Source organism: Apodemus sylvaticus, chromosome 3 (genome assembly GCF_947179515.1).
Source record: "Apodemus sylvaticus chromosome 3, mApoSyl1.1, whole genome shotgun sequence".
Classification (NCBI taxonomy): domain Eukaryota; kingdom Metazoa; phylum Chordata; class Mammalia; order Rodentia; family Muridae; genus Apodemus; species Apodemus sylvaticus.
The window spans coordinates 101,938,912-101,954,008 of NC_067474.1; the positions used below are offsets into that span (position 1 = coordinate 101,938,912).

The 15,097-nt window shown below is 52.4% G+C and overlaps 3 protein-coding genes across 3 annotated transcripts; all 3 read left to right on the top strand.

The window, feature by feature from the left end:
• Window positions 1–2,532: 2,532 nt before the first annotated feature.
• Window positions 2,533–3,786, top strand: LOC127680925 (interferon alpha-6-like). Its single transcript, XM_052176737.1, has one exon. It carries the CDS (start codon window positions 3,005–3,007, stop codon window positions 3,536–3,538), a length of 534 nt encoding a protein of 177 aa, XP_052032697.1. The 5' UTR covers window positions 2,533–3,004; the 3' UTR covers window positions 3,539–3,786.
• Window positions 3,787–6,957: 3,171 nt separating this feature from the next.
• On the top strand, window positions 6,958–8,211 carry LOC127680924 (interferon alpha-6-like). The gene has a single exon (XM_052176736.1). The coding sequence runs from the start codon at window positions 7,430–7,432 to the stop codon at window positions 7,961–7,963; it is 534 nt and encodes a 177-aa protein (XP_052032696.1). The 5' UTR covers window positions 6,958–7,429; the 3' UTR covers window positions 7,964–8,211.
• Window positions 8,212–11,376: 3,165 nt separating this feature from the next.
• Window positions 11,377–12,630, top strand: LOC127680928 (interferon alpha-6-like). The gene has a single exon (XM_052176741.1). It carries the CDS (start codon window positions 11,849–11,851, stop codon window positions 12,380–12,382), a length of 534 nt encoding a protein of 177 aa, XP_052032701.1. The 5' UTR covers window positions 11,377–11,848; the 3' UTR covers window positions 12,383–12,630.
• The last annotated feature ends 2,467 nt before the right edge of the window (window positions 12,631–15,097 follow it).

Here is a 15,097-nt window from a genome sequence, read left to right on the forward strand (position 1 = left end):
CCTCCAGCGCCTTCCTCAGGGAGCCACAGGTGGGATGACAGGGTTGAGGTGGAGGTTCTCTGCCATCACAGGTCAGAAGTTCTGCTACCGGCCCACACACACACATTCATTCAGGCCTTCTTCCAGTCTGCAGTGGACAGTCTCCTGCTGCTTTCTGTGAGATACATTTCAGCCAGACCCCCAGGTTCCCCATTCCAATCCATCCACCCAAGGAAAGCAGAATTGCCAGGACAGGACACTAGGTTGACGTCCACCAACACATCTTGGTGAGTCTGTTCACTATGAGCAAGCTTCTCTAGAAGTTCCTTCCTGCTGAAGGCTTCTGCACACAAAAGTCTTCCTCCTGTCCACTGGTTCCACTTTAGGCTGTGCCAGCACGATGGAGTGTGGCCCAGTGCAGAAACAGAAGCCTTGCCTTTGATCCTGCTTACTGCCTTTGTGTTCCCGACTGGAGCGTGATGCTGAGCTGCAGCACAGCCAGCTCACTAGACAGGGCCACATCTCCGAGCCTGGGCCGAGCCCACGGGGAGACCCTGCGCTTATTAGGATACTTGAAAAGTGTGCCTCCTCACCAGTGCCTGGGGAACAGAACCTAGTTCCTAAGTCCCTGGAAGAAGGGAGTTCTCACCAAGTGAAGCAGAGAGAAGCTCTCTACTGCTCTGCCCTGATGCTCGTGCGGGGCTGCCTCCTCTTTGGCACAGAAGACAGCAGAGCTGTCTGGACAGAGAAGGTGCTCAGGCACCTCCTCACTAGTCTGGTGAGGGCCCTGCCAGGGCCACAGGGAGTCAGCAGAGCATGATCAGTCCTGTCTACCAACATCTGCCAGGGTCACATTTACCTACATCCTAGGAAGCTTCCAGCCCTTTCTCCTGGGACGTTGTAAAAGCAGAAATGACACTAGCCTTTTCTTCTATTCCCAGTGCCCCGGTACAGTAGATCCAGGGGGAGCAGAAGCTCCCTGCACTCAGGAGTCTCTGTGATAGGAAAGCACACTCCCTAACTCAACTCAAAGCAGACAGGCTGATTCCAGATGCAGCACCAGAAGGAAGGGCTCTCAGTCGAAATAGAAGGCAGGATTAAATGATGTTTCTTATGGTTGGTCCTGTTTCTTTTCTTTTGTTTTGTAACATCTTCTCGTCATACTTCTATCACAGTCAGCAGGCCACACCAGCTGAAGCAGCAGAGAATCTCATCAGGGCTGAACAGAAATTCCTGGAGCCTGAAGCATGATGGGAAAAGTTTGAGGCCACTGAGCTAAAGCCATTTGGCTGCTGAAAACATCTAACACCACTTGGGAGCATCTACCCTCCTCTGATTATTCAGTTCCGGGGGTCTGCGTGTGGGGTGGGAGATGCAGGAGTCCTTTAATTGATCAAAAGGCTGTATCAGCACTGGACCCGGGAGGACACCTCTCCTCTATGGTTTTATGTCCATTTCCCAGTCGGGAAGACCACACTACACTTTGCTGCCTTCCCCCTGAGCTGCTCTGAACTCCAATAGGCCAGCACCCATGGCCATTGTTATAGGCTTCTCACCCATGGGATCTTCTTCCTTCTCCACCTTCCTCTCTCTCCTGGACCTCTACCCCTGCCTGTGTCTCTTCTGTCCATCTGTTGGCTGTGGGCAACAAGTTTATTTAAGCAAGAGCATTAAATGGAGAAGTTAGGATTTAGGTCTCTCTCTCTCTCTCTCTCTCTCTCTCTCTCTCTCTCTCTCTCTCTCTCTCTCTCTCTCTCTCTCTCGCACAGGCACTTTCTCTTGATCTTGTGAACATCCCTGCACTGGGTGTAAGTAGTCATCACAACAATAATCCTGGAAAGATCAAACCCCAAAGAGGAGTCACCTTAGACATCTTTCTGAAGTTTCCAGAAGAGAAGGAATGACATTAAAGTACATAAGGTAGTGTGGGGCTTCTGGGCAATCAAAAGAAAACCTCTGGAAAAGCCTAGATACCTAGTCAAATAAATACTCAAAGGAAGCTGCTGCAAAGAAGAAGACAACATTTGAATTCAGAATGGGAGAGAAAACGTGTGTTTATTTACAGAGGGAAGGTAGATGTCAAAAGGAGCAGAGACAGGCACACTGCACTGAAGTACTGAGGGGCTGAGCCGGAGGCCATCTTCCAGAAGATGCCCTTTTGGTGTGGGTGAGGTTTGAGCAAAGGAAACAGGGAGGAGGAACCAGCCAGGAGGAGGGCCATCTTCCTGGCTGAGGTCCAATTTGGCACTGGTCAGCAGAGCTCCTGAGAGGAGAGGGCAAGACTGCCCTGTCCCCTCTCTGGAAGTCTCTTCCTGTCGGGGACCAGTTCTCCTCTTTGCCAAGTCCACTTTCTTTTTCTCCTCTCCTGCCCTGATAGCTGGAAGGGTCTGGAAACCCAAACACACCCAGATACACAAAAAATGAAACCAAAGGAAAGGAAAGGGGAGAAGACAACAGGAGAGGAGAGGAGAGGAGAGCAGGGGAGAGGAGAGGAGAGGAGAGGAGAGGAGAGGAGAAGAGAGGAGAGGATGGGGGTAAGAGAGGAGAGGGGAAGGGAGAGGAGAGGAGAGGAAAAGAAAACCAAAGGAAAACTAACCAAGCAAAACTGCTGCTCTCCGGTCTGTGGAGCCTTCAAGGTTTCCCCAAAATATGTCCTCTGGCCAACAAGTTCCTTCTGGGTTAGATGGGTTAGATTTTCAGGCCACCACCAATCTGCCGAATTCCTGCAGTCCCTACAGTCCAGTAGGTGAAGGAGGCCGAGAGAGGGGCAGGGGACCCTCAATCCCTGTCCGGAGTTGCTTGAGGAGTGGCCAAATGGCCTCCGCTGGAGTCAGCTCTGCTGCCGGCGCGCGCTCTCTCTGCTGCTCCCAGACTAGGAAGGAACCTCACCAGCAGGGCACAGTCAGCCAGAGCCCGAGAGCTCAGAGTGAACTATTAAAGCAGCACAAACTTCAGGCTCAATGGGAAGGCGGCCTTGGTCTCGCGCTCCCCCTGCGGGCGACATCCGCAATCGTTCTGCTTCAGCATGCTGCCTGGACATCTATTCCTGGTGGGAGGAGCTATGCTGAGCCTCAGCACAGCCAGCTCACTTGATTGGGGTAAACCTTGGAGCCTGAGCCTGCAGCACCAAGAAACCATGAGCTTCTTGGCAGAGTTGAAAACCGTGCAGGCTCACCAGTGCCTGCGGGACAGAACCAATTTCCGATGTCCCTGGAAGAAAGGACCTCTCATCACTCAGGTGAAGCTGCAAGAAGCCACCAGTTGCTACTCCCAGGTGCTCAGGCAGGTCCTCCACCTCTTTGGCACAGAGGCCAGCAGAGCTGCCTGGCCAGAGAGGGCGCTTGATCAGTTCCTAACTAGCCTGTGGAGTGAGCTGGGAGTGCTGGAGAGAGCAAGAGAGCAGGGCCAGTCCTGTCCACTGCGTTTCGCCCTGGCCATCCGCATCTACTTCCTTGGGTTCTTCCGCTATCTGAAGGGAAAGGCACACAGCCCTTGTTCCTGGGAGATGGTCAGAGTACAACTGCAAGTGGACCTCTCAGCATTCCCACTGTCTGCGTGAAGGAGCCTCAAGAAGAGGAGAAGCTCCCTGCAGGAATGTCTGCTCTCCTCCCTTTCTGGATTCAAAGCAGACACTTGGATTGGGTTTTCGATTGGGATTAGGCACCAGGTGAAACGGGTCTGCATCGAAAAAGAACACGGAGTCTTTATGTCTTTCCCGGCTGTGCCCCCAAGAATCATATCGGGCACCATACCTAGTGAATGTTTGAAAGCAAAGTTGTATGTGTGCATTTCACTGTGTCTCTGAATAAAGGGGTGATTTCAGGTTTTCCTCACACATTTCAATTGCAGACGGGAGATTTGCAAAGGGCCACGGGTGTTGGAAATTGTGCATTTTTGCAGCCATGGTCTTTCAGGCTGGAGTGTGTTATAGCCATTATTTTGTGGTCACACGTTCTAGCTGCTCCCTGCTGTAAGCTGGGAACTCAAGACACTCACTCTGCAGCCAGAAGGCTGCCTAGGCTTCGCTCATTGAGAGGGCCCTAGGAAAGGATGTGAGCCCCTGCATGCGTGCTGGCATGGCTCTCCTGCAACTCTAGAAAGTAAGGATTGGGCCTTCTGGGTCCCTTCTGTGTACTTTGCACACATTGTGGAGGACGCAATGTGAGCTCAACTTGAAGAAGAAGATTCATAGGAGATGACCTGTTTTCAAGTTTTGGGCTGCTCTGTGACTTCGGAAGAAGCAGGGCCTTGACCAGACATAGGGGGAGCTCCTAGATGAAGTGTTGGGGAGAGTGTGGGGAGGAGGCATGGGCACAGAGGGCTCTGAGGGGCTTCAGAAACTCCATCTTGTGCATGAGGGGCCAGGAAGGCGAGGAAGGCCTCTCATGCACAAGATGGAGTCAGAGGGCACCAAATGACCAAGGAGCCTTTCCTTCCCCTCCAGCGCCTTCCTCAGGGAGCCACAGGTGGGATGACAGGGTTGAGGTGGAGGTTCTCTGCCATCACAGGTCAGAAGTTCTGCTACCGGCCCACACACACACATTCATTCAGGCCTTCTTCCAGTCTGCAGTGGACAGTCTCCTGCTGCTTTCTGTGAGATACATTTCAGCCAGACCCCCAGGTTCCCCATTCCAATCCATCCACCCAAGGAAAGCAGAATTGCCAGGACAGGACACTAGGTTGACGTCCACCAACACATCTTGGTGAGTCTGTTCACTATGAGCAAGCTTCTCTAGAAGTTCCTTCCTGCTGAAGGCTTCTGCACACAAAAGTCTTCCTCCTGTCCACTGGTTCCACTTTAGGCTGTGCCAGCACGATGGAGTGTGGCCCAGTGCAGAAACAGAAGCCTTGCCTTTGATCCTGCTTACTGCCTTTGTGTTCCCGACTGGAGCGTGATGCTGAGCTGCAGCACAGCCAGCTCACTAGACAGGGCCACATCTCCGAGCCTGGGCCGAGCCCACGGGGAGACCCTGCGCTTATTAGGATACTTGAAAAGTGTGCCTCCTCACCAGTGCCTGGGGAACAGAACCTAGTTCCTAAGTCCCTGGAAGAAGGGAGTTCTCACCAAGTGAAGCAGAGAGAAGCTCTCTACTGCTCTGCCCTGATGCTCGTGCGGGGCTGCCTCCTCTTTGGCACAGAAGACAGCAGAGCTGTCTGGACAGAGAAGGTGCTCAGGCACCTCCTCACTAGTCTGGTGAGGGCCCTGCCAGGGCCACAGGGAGTCAGCAGAGCATGATCAGTCCTGTCTACCAACATCTGCCAGGGTCACATTTACCTACATCCTAGGAAGCTTCCAGCCCTTTCTCCTGGGACGTTGTAAAAGCAGAAATGACACTAGCCTTTTCTTCTATTCCCAGTGCCCCGGTACAGTAGATCCAGGGGGAGCAGAAGCTCCCTGCACTCAGGAGTCTCTGTGATAGGAAAGCACACTCCCTAACTCAACTCAAAGCAGACAGGCTGATTCCAGATGCAGCACCAGAAGGAAGGGCTCTCAGTCGAAATAGAAGGCAGGATTAAATGATGTTTCTTATGGTTGGTCCTGTTTCTTTTCTTTTGTTTTGTAACATCTTCTCGTCATACTTCTATCACAGTCAGCAGGCCACACCAGCTGAAGCAGCAGAGAATCTCATCAGGGCTGAACAGAAATTCCTGGAGCCTGAAGCATGATGGGAAAAGTTTGAGGCCACTGAGCTAAAGCCATTTGGCTGCTGAAAACATCTAACACCACTTGGGAGCATCTACCCTCCTCTGATTATTCAGTTCCGGGGGTCTGCGTGTGGGGTGGGAGATGCAGGAGTCCTTTAATTGATCAAAAGGCTGTATCAGCACTGGACCCGGGAGGACACCTCTCCTCTATGGTTTTATGTCCATTTCCCAGTCGGGAAGACCACACTACACTTTGCTGCCTTCCCCCTGAGCTGCTCTGAACTCCAATAGGCCAGCACCCATGGCCATTGTTATAGGCTTCTCACCCATGGGATCTTCTTCCTTCTCCACCTTCCTCTCTCTCCTGGACCTCTACCCCTGCCTGTGTCTCTTCTGTCCATCTGTTGGCTGTGGGCAACAAGTTTATTTAAGCAAGAGCATTAAATGGAGAAGTTAGGATTTAGGTCTCTCTCTCTCTCTCTCTCTCTCTCTCTCTCTCTCTCTCTCTCTCTCTCTCTCTCTCTCTCGCACAGGCACTTTCTCTTGATCTTGTGAACATCCCTGCACTGGGTGTAAGTAGTCATCACAACAATAATCCTGGAAAGATCAAACCCCAAAGAGGAGTCACCTTAGACATCTTTCTGAAGTTTCCAGAAGAGAAGGAATGACATTAAAGTACATAAGGTAGTGTGGGGCTTCTGGGCAATCAAAAGAAAACCTCTGGAAAAGCCTAGATACCTAGTCAAATAAATACTCAAAGGAAGCTGCTGCAAAGAAGAAGACAACATTTGAATTCAGAATGGGAGAGAAAACGTGTGTTTATTTACAGAGGGAAGGTAGATGTCAAAAGGAGCAGAGACAGGCACACTGCACTGAAGTACTGAGGGGCTGAGCCGGAGGCCATCTTCCAGAAGATGCCCTTTTGGTGTGGGTGAGGTTTGAGCAAAGGAAACAGGGAGGAGGAACCAGCCAGGAGGAGGGCCATCTTCCTGGCTGAGGTCCAATTTGGCACTGGTCAGCAGAGCTCCTGAGAGGAGAGGGCAAGACTGCCCTGTCCCCTCTCTGGAAGTCTCTTCCTGTCGGGGACCAGTTCTCCTCTTTGCCAAGTCCACTTTCTTTTTCTCCTCTCCTGCCCTGATAGCTGGAAGGGTCTGGAAACCCAAACACACCCAGATACACAAAAAATGAAACCAAAGGAAAGGAAAGGGGAGAAGACAACAGGAGAGGAGAGGAGAGGAGAGCAGGGGAGAGGAGAGGAGAGGAGAGGAGAGGAGAGGAGAGGAGAGGAGAGGAGAAGAGAGGAGAGGATGGGGGTAAGAGAGGAGAGGGGAAGGGAGAGGAGAGGAGAGGAAAAGAAAACCAAAGGAAAACTAACCAAGCAAAACTGCTGCTCTCCGGTCTGTGGAGCCTTCAAGGTTTCCCCAAAATATGTCCTCTGGCCAACAAGTTCCTTCTGGGTTAGATGGGTTAGATTTTCAGGCCACCACCAATCTGCCGAATTCCTGCAGTCCCTACAGTCCAGTAGGTGAAGGAGGCCGAGAGAGGGGCAGGGGACCCTCAATCCCTGTCCGGAGTTGCTTGAGGAGTGGCCAAATGGCCTCCGCTGGAGTCAGCTCTGCTGCCGGCGCGCGCTCTCTCTGCTGCTCCCAGACTAGGAAGGAACCTCACCAGCAGGGCACAGTCAGCCAGAGCCCGAGAGCTCAGAGTGAACTATTAAAGCAGCACAAACTTCAGGCTCAATGGGAAGGCGGCCTTGGTCTCGCGCTCCCCCTGCGGGCGACATCCGCAATCGTTCTGCTTCAGCATGCTGCCTGGACATCTATTCCTGGTGGGAGGAGCTATGCTGAGCCTCAGCACAGCCAGCTCACTTGATTGGGGTAAACCTTGGAGCCTGAGCCTGCAGCACCAAGAAACCATGAGCTTCTTGGCAGAGTTGAAAACCGTGCAGGCTCACCAGTGCCTGCGGGACAGAACCAATTTCCGATGTCCCTGGAAGAAAGGACCTCTCATCACTCAGGTGAAGCTGCAAGAAGCCACCAGTTGCTACTCCCAGGTGCTCAGGCAGGTCCTCCACCTCTTTGGCACAGAGGCCAGCAGAGCTGCCTGGCCAGAGAGGGCGCTTGATCAGTTCCTAACTAGCCTGTGGAGTGAGCTGGGAGTGCTGGAGAGAGCAAGAGAGCAGGGCCAGTCCTGTCCACTGCGTTTCGCCCTGGCCATCCGCATCTACTTCCTTGGGTTCTTCCGCTATCTGAAGGGAAAGGCACACAGCCCTTGTTCCTGGGAGATGGTCAGAGTACAACTGCAAGTGGACCTCTCAGCATTCCCACTGTCTGCGTGAAGGAGCCTCAAGAAGAGGAGAAGCTCCCTGCAGGAATGTCTGCTCTCCTCCCTTTCTGGATTCAAAGCAGACACTTGGATTGGGTTTTCGATTGGGATTAGGCACCAGGTGAAACGGGTCTGCATCGAAAAAGAACACGGAGTCTTTATGTCTTTCCCGGCTGTGCCCCCAAGAATCATATCGGGCACCATACCTAGTGAATGTTTGAAAGCAAAGTTGTATGTGTGCATTTCACTGTGTCTCTGAATAAAGGGGTGATTTCAGGTTTTCCTCACACGTTTCAATTGCAGACGGGAGATTTGCAAAGGGCCACGGGTGTTGGAAATTGTGCATTTTTGCAGCCATGGTCTTTCAGGCTGGAGTGTGTTATAGCCATTATTTTGTGGTCACACGTTCTAGCTGCTCCCTGCTGTAAGCTGGGAACTCAAGACACTCACTCTGCAGCCAGAAGGCTGCCTAGGCTTCGCTCATTGAGAGGGCCCTAGGAAAGGATGTGAGCCCCTGCATGCGTGCTGGCATGGCTCTCCTGCAACTCTAGAAAGTAAGGATTGGGTCTTCTGGGTCCCTTCTGTGTACTTTGCACACATTGTGGAGGACGCAATGTGAGCTCAACTTGAAGAAGAAGATTCATAGGAGATGACCTGTTTTCAAGTTTTGGGCTGCTCTGTGACTTCGGAAGAAGCAGGGCCTTGACCAGACATAGGGGGAGCTCCTAGATGAAGTGTTGGGGAGAGTGTGGGGAGGAGGCATGGGCGCAGAGGGCTCTGAGGGGCTTCAGAAACTCCATCTTGTGCATGAGGGGGCAGGAAGGCGAGGAAGGCCTCTCATGCACAAGATGGAGTCAGAGGGCACCAAATGACCAAGGAGCCTTTCCTTCCCCTCCAGCGCCTTCCTCAGGGAGCCACAGGTGGGATGACAGGGTTGAGGTGGAGGTTCTCTGCCATCACAGGTCAGAAGTTCTGCTACCGGCCCACACACACACATTCATTCAGGCCTTCTTCCAGTCTGCAGTGGACAGTCTCCTGCTGCTTTCTGTGAGATACATTTCAGCCAGACCCCCAGGTTCCCCATTCCAATCCATCCACCCAAGGAAAGCAGAATTGCCAGGACAGGACACTAGGTTGACGTCCACCAACAAATCTTGGTGAGTCTGTTCACTATGAGCAAGCTTCTCTAGAAGTTCCTTCCTGCTGAAGGCTTCTGCACACAAAAGTCTTCCTCCTGTCCACTGGTTCCACTTTAGACTGTGCCAGCACGATGGAGTGTGGCCCAGTGCAGAAACAGAAGCCTTGCCTTTGATCCTGCTTACTGCCTTTGTGTTCCCGACTGGAGCGTGATGCTGAGCTGCAGCACAGCCAGCTCACTAGACAGGGCCACATCTCCGAGCCTGGGCCGAGCCCACGGGGAGACCCTGCGCTTATTAGGATACTTGAAAAGTGTGCCTCCTCACCAGTGCCTGGGGAACAGAACCTAGTTCCTAAGTCCCTGGAAGAAGGGAGTTCTCACCAAGTGAAGCAGAGAGAAGCTCTCTACTGCTCTGCCCTGATGCTCGTGCGGGGCTGCCTCCTCTTTGGCACAGAAGACAGCAGAGCTGTCTGGACAGAGAAGGTGCTCAGGCACCTCCTCACTAGTCTGGTGAGGGCCCTGCCAGGGCCACAGGGAGTCAGCAGAGCATGATCAGTCCTGTCTACCAACATCTGCCAGGGTCACATTTACCTACATCCTAGGAAGCTTCCAGCCCTTTCTCCTGGGACGTTGTAAAAGCAGAAATGACACTAGCCTTTTCTTCTATTCCCAGTGCCCCGGTACAGTAGATCCAGGGGGAGCAGAAGCTCCCTGCACTCAGGAGTCTCTGTGATAGGAAAGCACACTCCCTAACTCAACTCAAAGCAGACAGGCTGATTCCAGATGCAGCACCAGAAGGAAGGGCTCTCAGTCGAAATAGAAGGCAGGATTAAATGATGTTTCTTATGGTTGGTCCTGTTTCTTTTCTTTTGTTTTGTAACATCTTCTCGTCATACTTCTATCACAGTCAGCAGGCCACACCAGCTGAAGCAGCAGAGAATCTCATCAGGGCTGAACAGAAATTCCTGGAGCCTGAAGCATGATGGGAAAAGTTTGAGGCCACTGAGCTAAAGCCATTTGGCTGCTGAAAACATCTAACACCACTTGGGAGCATCTACCCTCCTCTGATTATTCAGTTCCGGGGGTCTGCGTGTGGGGTGGGAGATGCAGGAGTCCTTTAATTGATCAAAAGGCTGTATCAGCACTGGACCCGGGAGGACACCTCTCCTCTATGGTTTTATGTCCATTTCCCAGTCGGGAAGACCACACTACACTTTGCTGCCTTCCCCCTGAGCTGCTCTGAACTCCAATAGGCCAACACCCATGGCCATTGTTATAGGCTTCTCACCCATGGGATCTTCTTCCTTCTCCACCTTCCTCTCTCTCCTGGACCTCTACCCCTGCCTGTGTCTCTTCTGTCCATCTGTTGGCTGTGGGCAACAAGTTTATTTAAGCAAGAGCATTAAATGGAGAAGTTAGGATTTAGGTCTCTCTCTCTCTCTCTCTCTCTCTCTCTCTCTCTCTCTCTCTCTCTCTCTCTCTCGCACAGGCACTTTCTCTTGATCTTGTGAACATCCCTGCACTGGGTGTAAGTAGTCATCACAACAATAATCCTGGAAAGATCAAACCCCAAAGAGGAGTCACCTTAGACATCTTTCTGAAGTTTCCAGAAGAGAAGGAATGACATTAAAGTACATAAGGTAGTGTGGGGCTTCTGGGCAATCAAAAGAAAACCTCTGGAAAAGCCTAGATACCTAGTCAAATAAATACTCAAAGGAAGCTGCTGCAAAGAAGAAGACAACATTTGAATTCAGAATGGGAGAGAAAACGTGTGTTTATTTACAGAGGGAAGGTAGATGTCAAAAGGAGCAGAGACAGGCACACTGCACTGAAGTACTGAGGGGCTGAGCCGGAGGCCATCTTCCAGAAGATGCCCTTTTGGTGTGGGTGAGGTTTGAGCAAAGGAAACAGGGAGGAGGAACCAGCCAGGAGGAGGGCCATCTTCCTGGCTGAGGTCCAATTTGGCACTGGTCAGCAGAGCTCCTGAGAGGAGAGGGCAAGACTGCCCTGTCCCCTCTCTGGAAGTCTCTTCCTGTCAGGGACCAGTTCTCCTCTTTGCCAAGTCCACTTTCTTTTTCTCCTCTCCTGCCCTGATAGCTGGAAGGGTCTGGAAACCCAAACACACCCAGATACACAAAAAATGAAACCAAAGGAAAGGAAAGGGGAGAAGACAACAGGAGAGGAGAGGAGAGGAGAGCAGGGGAGAGGAGAGGAGAGGAGAGGAGAGGAGAGGAGAGGAGAGGAGAGGAGAAGAGAGGAGAGGATGGGGGTAAGAGAGGAGAGGGGAAGGGAGAGGAGAGGAGAGGAAAAGAAAACCAAAGGAAAACTAACCAAGCAAAACTGCTGCTCTCCGGTCTGTGGAGCCTTCAAGGTTTCCCCAAAATATGTCCTCTGGCCAACAAGTTCCTTCTGGGTTAGATGGGTTAGATTTTCAGGCCACCACCAATCTGCCGAATTCCTGCAGTCCCTACAGTCCAGTAGGTGAAGGAGGCCGAGAGAGGGGCAGGGGACCCTCAATCCCTGTCCGGAGTTGCTTGAGGAGTGGCCAAATGGCCTCCGCTGGAGTCAGCTCTGCTGCCGGCGCGCGCTCTCTCTGCTGCTCCCAGACTAGGAAGGAACCTCACCAGCAGGGCACAGTCAGCCAGAGCCCGAGAGCTCAGAGTGAACTATTAAAGCAGCACAAACTTCAGGCTCAATGGGAAGGCGGCCTTGGTCTCGCGCTCCCCCTGCGGGCGACATCCGCAATCGTTCTGCTTCAGCATGCTGCCTGGACATCTATTCCTGGTGGGAGGAGCTATGCTGAGCCTCAGCACAGCCAGCTCACTTGATTGGGGTAAACCTTGGAGCCTGAGCCTGCAGCACCAAGAAACCATGAGCTTCTTGGCAGAGTTGAAAACCGTGCAGGCTCACCAGTGCCTGCGGGACAGAACCAATTTCCGATGTCCCTGGAAGAAAGGACCTCTCATCACTCAGGTGAAGCTGCAAGAAGCCACCAGTTGCTACTCCCAGGTGCTCAGGCAGGTCCTCCACCTCTTTGGCACAGAGGCCAGCAGAGCTGCCTGGCCAGAGAGGGCGCTTGATCAGTTCCTAACTAGCCTGTGGAGTGAGCTGGGAGTGCTGGAGAGAGCAAGAGAGCAGGGCCAGTCCTGTCCACTGCGTTTCGCCCTGGCCATCCGCATCTACTTCCTTGGGTTCTTCCGCTATCTGAAGGGAAAGGCACACAGCCCTTGTTCCTGGGAGATGGTCAGAGTACAACTGCAAGTGGACCTCTCAGCATTCCCACTGTCTGCGTGAAGGAGCCTCAAGAAGAGGAGAAGCTCCCTGCAGGAATGTCTGCTCTCCTCCCTTTCTGGATTCAAAGCAGACACTTGGATTGGGTTTTCGATTGGGATTAGGCACCAGGTGAAACGGGTCTGCATCGAAAAAGAACACGGAGTCTTTATGTCTTTCCCGGCTGTGCCCCCAAGAATCATATCGGGCACCATACCTAGTGAATGTTTGAAAGCAAAGTTGTATGTGTGCATTTCACTGTGTCTCTGAATAAAGGGGTGATTTCAGGTTTTCCTCACACGTTTCAATTGCAGACGGGAGATTTGCAAAGGGCCACGGGTGTTGGAAATTGTGCATTTTTGCAGCCATGGTCTTTCAGGCTGGAGTGTGTTATAGCCATTATTTTGTGGTCACACGTTCTAGCTGCTCCCTGCTGTAAGCTGGGAACTCAAGACACTCACTCTGCAGCCAGAAGGCTGCCTAGGCTTCGCTCATTGAGAGGGCCCTAGGAAAGGATGTGAGCCCCTGCATGCGTGCTGGCATGGCTCTCCTGCAACTCTAGAAAGTAAGGATTGGGCCTTCTGGGTCCCTTCTGTGTACTTTGCACACATTGTGGAGGACGCAATGTGAGCTCAACTTGAAGAAGAAGATTCATAGGAGATGACCTGTTTTCAAGTTTTGGGCTGCTCTGTGACTTCGGAAGAAGCAGGGCCTTGACCAGACATAGGGGGAGCTCCTAGATGAAGTGTTGGGGAGAGTGTGGGGAGGAGGCATGGGCACAGAGGGCTCTGAGGGGCTTCAGAAACTCCATCTTGTGCATGAGGGGCCAGGAAGGCGAGGAAGGCCTCTCATGCACAAGATGGAGTCAGAGGGCACCAAATGACCAAGGAGCCTTTCCTTCCCCTCCAGCGCCTTCCTCAGGGAGCCACAGGTGGGATGACAGGGTTGAGGTGGAGGTTCTCTGCCATCACAGGTCAGAAGTTCTGCTACCGGCCCACACACACACATTCATTCAGGCCTTCTTCCAGTCTGCAGTGGACAGTCTCCTGCTGCTTTCTGTGAGATACATTTCAGCCAGACCCCCAGGTTCCCCATTCCAATCCATCCACCCAAGGAAAGCAGAATTGCCAGGACAGGACACTAGGTTGACGTCCACCAACACATCTTGGTGAGTCTGTTCACTATGAGCAAGCTTCTCTAGAAGTTCCTTCCTGCTGAAGGCTTCTGCACACAAAAGTCTTCCTCCTGTCCACTGGTTCCACTTTAGGCTGTGCCAGCACGATGGAGTGTGGCCCAGTGCAGAAACAGAAGCCTTGCCTTTGATCCTGCTTACTGCCTTTGTGTTCCCGACTGGAGCGTGATGCTGAGCTGCAGCACAGCCAGCTCACTAGACAGGGCCACATCTCCGAGCCTGGGCCGAGCCCACGGGGAGACCCTGCGCTTATTAGGATACTTGAAAAGTGTGCCTCCTCACCAGTGCCTGGGGAACAGAACCTAGTTCCTAAGTCCCTGGAAGAAGGGAGTTCTCACCAAGTGAAGCAGAGAGAAGCTCTCTACTGCTCTGCCCTGATGCTCGTGCGGGGCTGCCTCCTCTTTGGCACAGAAGACAGCAGAGCTGTCTGGACAGAGAAGGTGCTCAGGCACCTCCTCACTAGTCTGGTGAGGGCCCTGCCAGGGCCACAGGGAGTCAGCAGAGCATGATCAGTCCTGTCTACCAACATCTGCCAGGGTCACATTTACCTACATCCTAGGAAGCTTCCAGCCCTTTCTCCTGGGACGTTGTAAAAGCAGAAATGACACTAGCCTTTTCTTCTATTCCCAGTGCCCCGGTACAGTAGATCCAGGGGGAGCAGAAGCTCCCTGCACTCAGGAGTCTCTGTGATAGGAAAGCACACTCCCTAACTCAACTCAAAGCAGACAGGCTGATTCCAGATGCAGCACCAGAAGGAAGGGCTCTCAGTCGAAATAGAAGGCAGGATTAAATGATGTTTCTTATGGTTGGTCCTGTTTCTTTTCTTTTGTTTTGTAACATCTTCTCGTCATACTTCTATCACAGTCAGCAGGCCACACCAGCTGAAGCAGCAGAGAATCTCATCAGGGCTGAACAGAAATTCCTGGAGCCTGAAGCATGATGGGAAAAGTTTGAGGCCACTGAGCTAAAGCCATTTGGCTGCTGAAAACATCTAACACCACTTGGGAGCATCTACCCTCCTCTGATTATTCAGTTCCGGGGGTCTGCGTGTGGGGTGGGAGATGCAGGAGTCCTTTAATTGATCAAAAGGCTGTATCAGCACTGGACCCGGGAGGACACCTCTCCTCTATGGTTTTATGTCCATTTCCCAGTCGGGAAGACCACACTACACTTTGCTGCCTTCCCCCTGAGCTGCTCTGAACTCCAATAGGCCAGCACCCATGGCCATTGTTATAGGCTTCTCACCCATGGGATCTTCTTCCTTCTCCACCTTCCTCTCTCTCCTGGACCTCTACCCCTGCCTGTGTCTCTTCTGTCCATCTGTTGGCTGTGGGCAACAAGTTTATTTAAGCAAGAGCATTAAATGGAGAAGTTAGGATTTAGGTCTCTCTCTCTCTCTCTCTCTCTCTCTCTCTCTCTCTCTCTCTCTCTCTCTCTCTCTCTCGCACAGGCACTTTCTCTTGATCTTGTGAACATCCCTGCACTGGGTGTAAGTAGTCATCACAACAATAATCCTGGAAAGATCAAACCCCAAAGAGGAGTCACCT